This window comes from Bidens hawaiensis, unplaced genomic scaffold (assembly GCF_021521415.1).
Source record: "Bidens hawaiensis isolate Kalapana, Puna unplaced genomic scaffold, B.hawaiensis_p1.1 tig00042932_1, whole genome shotgun sequence".
Classification (NCBI taxonomy): domain Eukaryota; kingdom Viridiplantae; phylum Streptophyta; class Magnoliopsida; order Asterales; family Asteraceae; genus Bidens; species Bidens hawaiensis.
In genome coordinates, this window is record NW_027497603.1 from 79,323 (window position 1) to 89,101 (window position 9,779).

Sequence of the window (9,779 nt, forward strand, 5' to 3'; positions counted from 1 at the left end):
GCGAAACGAGTTAATTCATAATGGGGTTCCGATTCAGATTCTGAGCTTGATCGAAGAGATAAAGTCGATGGGTTTTCTTTGGGTTAAAAACAGGTCCAAAAGGAAAGGGTTGACGTTGGAAGATTGGAAAAGGTTTCGGTTGTAATCTTTTTAGTTTGTAGTTTGTTTTTGTTTCTTGGGTGGTGCCCGGATGGGTTTTTGTCGCAAGTGCGGCGGTTTGGTTTGTTGTTTTTGACGGTTCTAGCTTCTTGCAAGTTTTTATTAATTTTATATAATTTTGTTGGTCGTTTAAAAAAAAATATCATTGTTTATTAATTATTATTATTATTATTAATAATATTAATATTAATATTATTATTATTTCTGAGAGCAAGCAACTCCAAGTTTGATTGATCAAAAGGCTGGTTTGGGTGATGGTAAAAATGGCGAAGGAGAAGGAACCAGCGAAGCTACTGTTGCCTTACCTTCAACGTGCTGATGAATTGCAAAAGCACGAGCCACTTGTCGCATATTATTGTATACATACATACATACTCTAAACCCTAATTTGTTTGTAAATTACTTAGCTCAATTGTTTGTTTGTTTTGAGGTCGATTATATATATATGCGATGGAACGAGGGTTGAAGATCCCCGCGAATGAACGAACGAACGAACTAAAACCACCAGTCTCTCTCATCAAACAGCTTGAAAAGGTTCGAGTTAACTAGTTGCTGGTGATTTCATTTTACATATAAGTTTTGCTGAGGGAGGAAAAACAGTTATCTCATTCCATACACTAGCAATTAATGAGAATGCACATTTGCACAATGGCTCTGAGATATTGAAGATTGAACGCAGGCTCAATGAATACGGATTACATCATGCCACCCGTCTTCATCGACCATGCGTTCAACCTTTCAATCCTTATGATCTATGAGCCACTATTTTTCGTCATTGTGTCTTTTTTCCGTTATATTATGCTCGGCATTATGTCTATATTTTGCGATCCATTGTGTCTTTGTACCCTTCTTGGATTTAGGAGATTGTGTAGAATAACTTAACCTTTAAGTTTATTATCCTAGAATCTTTGTATTACACGTGTGGAAAATATAAAATTCTTAAATATGTTAAAATTAATATACGATTTGAGTTTTGAAAATTTAATACTATTTTTAACGTAATAATGTAATTTGACTTCCATTTACTATTTGATTGAAAACAAAATTTACATAATTGGATTTCAAAGTTTTTTAAAATAAATGTGTTTAATTGGTATAATTAGTACTTTCTTCGAAAATATATTATTATTAAAAAGAATGATGTAATGGGAAAAAAATGATATGGATGCGAAACGTTGCATGAAAGATACTTTGTTATTAGACAGTATATATATATACCACATTGATTGTAGATGTTAATCAATGTATGATTATTTTGATGATTTAGCCTTATCCAATCTTAGATCATAACAACTGGAATGTAAACTGATTATTTTGGAATCTGTTGCAACTTCTCTGGCAGTAGCTACTGATTGTTCTTTGTAATAACTTGAATTAATGTTTATGTAGGTATTAGGTAATTTGTTTTTATATGTGTTACAGATCTTTTGTTCTGTTTCATCATCTAGGTTTATTGTTTGTTTGTTTACAGGATAAGAAGTCACTGCAGTTGGGGCCTGATGATCACCTGCACTTAGAAGGATTTGCATCAAACGTCTTTGCAAAGGCCGATAAGCAAGACCGAGCTGGGAAAGCTGATCTGTATGATAACTTTTCTTTTTATGATATGGCTATTTTAATTAACACTCGTTTGCTAAATATTTTACCTGTGATTGTCTTCTTGTTATATGTTATATGTAGCTTTCTACTTATATATCTTTGGTTCTGTTAATTTGTCTGATGTGTGTTTTGGAGCCGAGGGTGTCTATGGAAACATCTAGGGGTGTTAAACGGGTCTTGTTCGCGGGTTGCAGGGTACACGAACACAAACCTGAAAACCGTCAAGACATGTGTTCCCGAACACGACCTGAAACTTTTTTCATTTTTGTTTTCACATTTTAATACTTCAAATTTACATTTTTACAACATATGCAAATTTATATAAAAGAATTACATTTTAATAAAAAAGTTTTAGGTCAATTTCCTTTTTAATTAAAATTTTACTATAAATACACTTAGCTTATTTAAATTATTACATGAAAACATTTTGAAAAAATAAAATGCAAAGTAGTTGGGTTAAAAATTTACACCCGTAGAAGCAGTGTTTCTATCGTTAAGGATAGAAGTAAGGTTTGCTTACATCCCGCCCTCCCTAGACGGCTAGACCCTACCAATAGCTTTGCTATTTGTGGGATTTATTTGGTATGGTGGTGGTGGTTGTTGCTGCTTAAGATTTTACCTGAATGGGTTATTGCGCTTGAAAAGGCTTCTATAGTCATATGCTTTAAGTTTGCGCATCTGAGAAGCTCACATCTTCTTATTAGATGCCCCATAAGAAAACAGTTGCTTTTGGTTGAAACTAAACATTGAAGTTCATTTTCATTAATTGTTATTAGTCTAGTGATTTGGACATTTTTTTCAAGTTTAGGATGCTATCACGATAGTTTATTGCCCAGTTATTAGATCACATCAGCTGATGTCCCTTTCCCATTATAACACATTTATCAAGATTATAAACCATTCCCATAACATATGTGATATAACACAAAAGCCGTTCATATTAACCTTTTTTATTCATATTGAATCACTACCCATGCACACGCTAACTAACTCTTAACCATGCAGATACCACACATTTATTGTACATTTAAGATTTAATAACACACACAAATGCGCGCGCAAGCGAGCACATATTTCAGCCTAAAAATAGTATAGCAGGGCAAGTCGTACTCACCTTGACGCATAAAATGTGTATTGATTCTGGTTTGCTCGTCGGGTGACTTCATCGCTGCCAACACCTTTGGCTTCTCCCTCTGTATCCCTCTCTTCTTCCTCTCGGCTTTTCTCTTTCTTCCAAACTGCTGCCTATCATAATGTGAGAGGGAATGTTTTCAGCTGGTTTACACCACTAGATGTGGGGAGTTGGTTACAATCTTCTCCCCTAGTTCATCTCAAGTTTACACTTGATAGTTGACACCCTTCTATTATATGTCACTATCAACACAGGGCGTGGAGGCGGCTCCCTGTGCACATCTGGGTCAAAATTGAGGTCTGTAATTGGAGAGACTGATATGTAAAAACAACCAAAGGGTTGCATAAATTACGAGGGGTGAAGCTGATATGTAAAAACAACCAAAGGGGCTGCATAAACTATGAGGGGGTGAAGTTGATATGTAAAAGAGACGTGAGACATGGCTTCTGGTTGGACATAGAGCAACACCTTGCGCACATGAACCTCGTCTCACGCCTCAGCTTTAGGGACCTAAATGTCTTGGAGCGCCTCATGCTTTTTAAAACCAAGCCATAGATATAGTTGAATAGTAGGACATTTTCAAGATTTACATATGGTTCTCCAGTTATGATATTAAATGGTTTGTCAAAGCTGAAATTTGTCATTTAAAGTTTCTTTCAAGTCAACTGACTACTTTTGTATCTTCAAGGGGGCTTAACAGAGAGTTTCTTTTAGTCTTTAAGTATTCGACTGTTGGTAAATATTGTTCATTTTAAAACATATAACTGCTGGAAAAGACTTCAGTCCGAATTTGTTTCATCTCATCTTTCTACCCGATCCATACATATAACTGTTTGGTGATTACTATCATAATGTTAATACTTGATTTTAAACTTGTAGGAATACAGCAAAGACGTTTTATGCCGCCAGCATATTTTTTGAAATCCTTAACCAGTTCGGCGATGCCCAGCCTGAGGTGAGATCACTTTCTTCATTGTGATTGGTAATTAAAGTAGGGGAAAAAGATATTGATATATTATACTTGGTTTGTTAAAAAGCTTGAGCAGAAACAGAAATACGCAGCATGGAAAGCAGCCGATATAAGAAAAGCTATTAAAGAAGGAAGAAAGCCTGTACCGGGCCCACCTGGTGGTGATAAAGATAATGATCTCTCCGATACATCAAGTAGTGGATACGTAAGATCTTATTCAAATATTATCGAAAGCATATTGTTTTTATAATCATATTTTGTGCATTGTTTTTTTATTACACTTTTTTATGAACGTGTTATAATTTGTGTTTCGGCAGGACTTGGAACCGAGCAGGAATGAGCCGCAACCAACTACCGGACCGCCACCAGTGTTAGTTGTATTTAGTTATAATTAGGGTTTTAGCCCATATAGTTGGCTAAAGCCCATGGGCCTTTTATGGGTTGATAGCTAGGGTTTATTTGTGTATAAATAGATGTAGTTGTTTATGTATTTCTCACACCTTCAAGTAATAAACATTACTTTCACTACAACCATCTTCTTTACATGGTATCAGAGCTACGGCTCTCGATCCAAACCCTAGCCGCGATCTGACCCGAACTCGAGTCTGACCAGCCGTCACCAGCAGCCTTCAGATTGAAACAAGCTCCTGCCTTGTTGTTCTGTCCTGTCACGAAATCTTTTTTTTTCTTTCCGACCGTGAAAGTACTGTTCACTGACGAGCATTGTTCACACGGAATCACTGTTCATCGCCGGAAATATTATTCACGCCGGAAAACACTGTTCACGCCGGAAATACTGTTCACGCGGAAAAACACTGTTCACGCCGGATCTCAAGCAGTTTCTTCGGTCTTAGTTTCAGGTCAGCGACTTAGGTCGATTGAGGTATTTCCTTGGCATAGAAGTATCCCGCTCTCCACAAGGAATACTTCTCTCCCAACGAAAGTATGTTCTTGATATGTTAACTGGATGTGGCTTACTGGGTTGTAAACTTGTTGATACCCCAATGCTTCCTACAAAGAAACTCCTCCCAAAGGAAGGAGATCCAATGAAAGATCCTGAGCGATACAGACGGTTGGTTGGTAAACTTAATTATTTAACCGTCACACGACCGGATATCTCCTTTACTGTCAGTGTTATGAGCCAATTTATGGCTACACCATACACCGGTCACTGGGATGCTGCCCTTCGTGTCTTAAGATATCTTAAGACCTCACCTGGCTTAGGTATATTATACTCCGATCAGGGTCATTGTCGTGTAGGTGCCTTCACGGAAGAAGGATATGGTCGGATATCAGGGTTCTCAGATGCAGATTGGGCAGGTTGTCCGATTTCTCGACGATCTACCACCGGATATTGTGTGTTTGTTGGAGGAAATCTTGTATCATGGAAGAGTAAGAAGCAACACACGGTTTCCCGGTCGAGTGCCGAATCGGAGTATAGAGCCATGGCAGATGTAACATCAGAGATGACATGGGTTCGTCGTCTTCTCAGAGAGCTCGGGGTTGTTTCTAATGACTTGATGAGGTTATACTGTGATAGTCAGTCAGCCATTCACGTAGCCAAGAATCAAGTATTTCATGAGAGGACAAAACATATTGAGGTCGACTGCCGCCTTATCAGAAATCGAGTAGTAGGCACACAAACTGATCCTCCTTCCATTCAACCAGTTCATGTGAAGACAAATTTTCAGCTAGCAGACATTCTAACTAAACCGCTCCGGAAAGCTCAGATAGATTTTATTTGAACAAGTTGGGCATGATTAACATCTATGCTCCAACTTGAGGAGGAGTGTTAGTTGTATTTAGTTATAATTAGGGTTTTAGCCCATATAGTTGGCTAAAGCCCATGGGCCTTTTATGGGTTGATAGCTAGGGTTTATTTGTGTATAAATAGATGTAGTTGTTTATGTATTTCTCACACCTTCAAGTAATAAACATTACTTTCACTACAACCATCTTCTTTACGACCAGAATCCTGTCCGCTCCAGTTTTATGAAAAAGTGATCCGCCACCATCGTCTTCAAACATCCAAAAATCACCGCCTTCAAATTATCAACCATCATCTTCAACTGTTTCACCATCACCGCCAGCATACTCTTCTACTGATTATCCATCCAATAATTTTCATCAAACTTATCACCATCAACCATCTTATCCACAAGAACCTCAACATCACAATTTCCAAAATTACCCTTCACAAGATCCCTCTTTTTCATATCCTAGTTTCCAATCTTACCCTAGTTTTTCTGAAACTACCCTTCCAGCAGTGCCACCTCATTACCCCTCATCTCACTATCAGGGTTCTGAACAATCACCATACTCATCTTCAGCTGCTAGACCTGCAGATTATTCGTTTGCAGGTCAGTACATGCCAAATGCAGCAAATGGGTCTGGTCTGGGCCCAGTTCAAGAACCTGCACCGCCTGCTGTACAGTCATATCAGTATGACAGTAATTACCAGCCTGCCCCTGAGAAAATAGCAGAGGCACATAAGGCTGCAAGGTTTGCTGTTGGAGCTTTGGCGTTTGATGATGTTTTTGTTGCTGTAGATTATCTTAAGAAATCTCTTGAGCTGCTGACTAATCCCTCTGCGAGTGTTTAAATTTACAGCAAGGGTTTTGGCTCATTTTGTTTTTGCAAGGGTCGTTTTTTTTTTCTTTCATTGATCTTGTAGTTGATGTGTTTTGGTGAGAAATTGCAGCTTCAAAATTGAGAATTTCACTTTGTAGATTGTGGATGCTTGCTGTTGCTGGTCATATAGCTGTAAAGATGTCATCTTTTTAATATTACTTTCTTGGCCCATTAAGAAAATGCCAGAGCATCTTTGTATTGATACTCGAGTTGATCCTGTGTTTTGGCAATCTTAATTCATCCTTTTAAAGAAACAAGTTTCTATGTTTTTTAGATAAAAAGAATTTTTCAGATAAAAGTTTTCATTCAGTTCAAGATATTTGGGTCCCCTCAAATATACGGATCAATTTTCGCTACGTGCAAAATATATGTAAAACATGTGTGAAACATATGACGTTCTTGTATAACTTGCTAACTTGTCCAAATGGTTAAAAAACATTCATAACCATTATGTCGCCTCTTTTTCACCTCCATCATCACTATTTGTGTCACCACTGGGATGACAAACGTATCAAATCCTAGGCTCAGGAGATTTGAGTATTTGAGCGAATACTTATAAAACTAAACATTTGTGCTTATATCCGGTGGCCGTTTGAACTAAAAGTTACTGAAAAAGCTGAAAGGGGTAAATGCAGGACAAATTAAATCTACTCTTTAAAGTCTCAACTTGATGTCGGACATGTTTAATCAGGATATCTTATGTGATTTAAAGTTTAAAATTTAAATGTGATCAAAGGGGTATACTGATAGACCCCGACTACTAGCCGTAGGAACGGGTCAGCTGACACCCGGAACGGGCCCAATAACCACGAAGATCAGGAAATTCCCACGTCAAGCACCACCAGTAGTTTTAGTTTTAATTTTATGTCTTGCAACTTTTATTTTCATTTTAAGTAAATGTATAGGTTTTAAAAGCAGTTTCACATCAAGTTTAGACGACCTTTATGTACTCGTTTTCAATTGCAATGAAAGGTGGTGGTTTTTATGATTCAATTCTGTTTCTCTCTCGTTGAGTAACTCAGTTTATTATTTCCATTGCTAATCCAAGCTTGGCCCTTTGGGTGGTGTTCTTTGGAACCCTAAGTCCTGAATTGGGTGGTGTTTCTGTATCTCAACTGATTCAAATTCAAATTCCATATCCGTTTCATACTCTGATTTCCCTATCATATACGTAATCAAGTTTCTTGTTGCATGCAAATCTACTATTTAAGGTGTCCAGTTTGACACAGGAGACGTGTTGCATTGATAGAGTTTTAATGATTTATTTGTAAGTACCCTTTTATAACACTGGACGGATTTCGGATAATAAAATTGTGATATTGATTTTTAGACATTACAATATTTTACAAACAAATTAAAACTTAATAAAATAAAAAAAAATAATAGAATCTAATACATGTTTTGGAGACACCCTGTTTGGAGCTGTAGTTTGTATTCAAAGTCAACGAATAAGCATGAGTTGTTAAAATCATTACACTAAATCCATGACACCGATTCCCATACAGCTCAAAAATATGATTCCTGCTTCACATTCTTAAAATCAAACCTATAACAAAAATAAAAAATAAAAAAAATGTGACAGTATTAGTACAGGATCCATAGCGAGCCAAATGAATTAAAACATAGCAGATCAGATTCTATTGGACTTGAATATGTAGAGGCTCGGAATATGTGCAGACAAGGGATATGAATAGACTCATGAGTATGTTATCTATATATATCCTCCATGTAACTCTCATATTAAGATATACAATTGCTAAGTATTAACCGATTCAAGCGGAAATGAGACGGATTGAAAGTCAACCTAAGTGTACTCAAATGCATAAAAACATCATGAATTGCTTTACTAAATAAAGTCAGGTTAGTTATTGTAATCATATTTAGTGCATTAATCATCCATAAGTTTCTGTAATAATCGTATTAAATGACCTCATTGCTTTCGGGAGCACAAACAAGCACCACCTTACCTTCATTCTCCCTAACTGCAGTGCAGCACATATTTCAGTTGTTTTGACCCCCATATACACCATTTTGAGTTACTTCAATATCCTATGAAACCCTAGATCCCCCCTGGTTTGAGATTATTATTAGATTAGATGCCATGGGAAGAGAAAAGAAAGAAAGAGGGTTTATGTTTTAAAGCTAATTGGATGTTACGTATCAATTGATTTCATTACATCTTAGGCATTACATACAACACCACACATAACATAATAACGTACTACTCAAAAACAAATCAACTTTGAGGACTTTGACTAGTTAGTTACACATCAAGGATGGTTAAAATACATATAATAATTAATTTAGTATAGTCAAGAAAAGAACATTTTACAACATCGACACTTTATTTATTAAAATAGGTCAATTTTCTGCACTTGAGATGAAATTAATAAGAAAAACACCTCACTTGTGATGTTCTATATTCTTAACTAGAAAAGGCAACAACCATTTATTATAAAAAGTCAAACTAGATCTCTGGTAGAAATGCAGCGAAATAGGCGGCGAGTCTAGTTGACGTGGGCCGTCTTCATCGACCACGCCTTGAGTTTTTCGATCGTTACCATCTCCGATCCGTTGTTAAACACATGCAAACGTGCATGCTCGTTAATCGCTACAGTCGGATACACTCGTTCAGTGATGACCGTTTTTCCTCCTTCGGCAAAGCTTTCTACCACCGAGTGATCAATTAAGCTCCTAAGAGAAAGCTTCTTGGCTGTCAGATCAACGTCAACAAAGCCTCCAAATGATGGCTTGTACTTATTTTTGTTCAGTGAGGACCTGCTTACAATTTACAGATCATCAAAATTAACCAATAATAGTTAAAGGCAGGCTAGCTACTTAGAAGTTAGAAAGAGTGCTTACCGGGTAGCATCATAACACAAGAGAACTTTATGTTTGTCTCCTTTCATCCTGAAAATCCTAAAGAAGACGGGCGTGTACTCTTCAAGCTTACTAGAAGCAAGGGTGACAAGCCCAAATGGTCCTAGCCCGCCTTGTACGGTTGCACCCTTGATACTGCAAATACTTTCTGCTAGAATTGCACCAGGAAAATCTTTTCCCCATTTCTCATCATACAACTCAGCTTTGTCCAGACTTGAGAATCTAAATGTTACATCTATGTCTGCCTGCATTCATATATATTATTATAAACAAAATGATACTGCAACTTAGATACAAACCTGCACTGCATTAATTCCTTTGATTTCAATGATATCACCTTTGCTGATATTCACACTGGTTACTTGTATCTTCTGACCCCTTAGGCTTTCCAATTCTGCAATTGGCCAC

General features: G+C 37.0%; 1 protein-coding gene across 1 annotated transcript; it reads left to right on the top strand.

Moving 5' to 3' along the window:
- The first annotated feature begins 422 nt into the window (after nucleotides 1–422).
- Nucleotides 423–6,712, top strand: LOC143593927 (protein HOMOLOG OF MAMMALIAN LYST-INTERACTING PROTEIN 5-like). The gene is made up of 7 exons (XM_077073390.1): nucleotides 423–516; nucleotides 590–693; nucleotides 1,631–1,740; nucleotides 3,770–3,845; nucleotides 3,928–4,065; nucleotides 4,178–4,230; nucleotides 5,862–6,712. The coding sequence occupies exons 1-7, from the start codon at nucleotides 423–425 to the stop codon at nucleotides 6,460–6,462; spliced, it is 1,176 nt and encodes a 391-aa protein (XP_076929505.1). The 3' UTR covers nucleotides 6,463–6,712.
- Nucleotides 6,713–9,779: the final 3,067 nt, after the last annotated feature.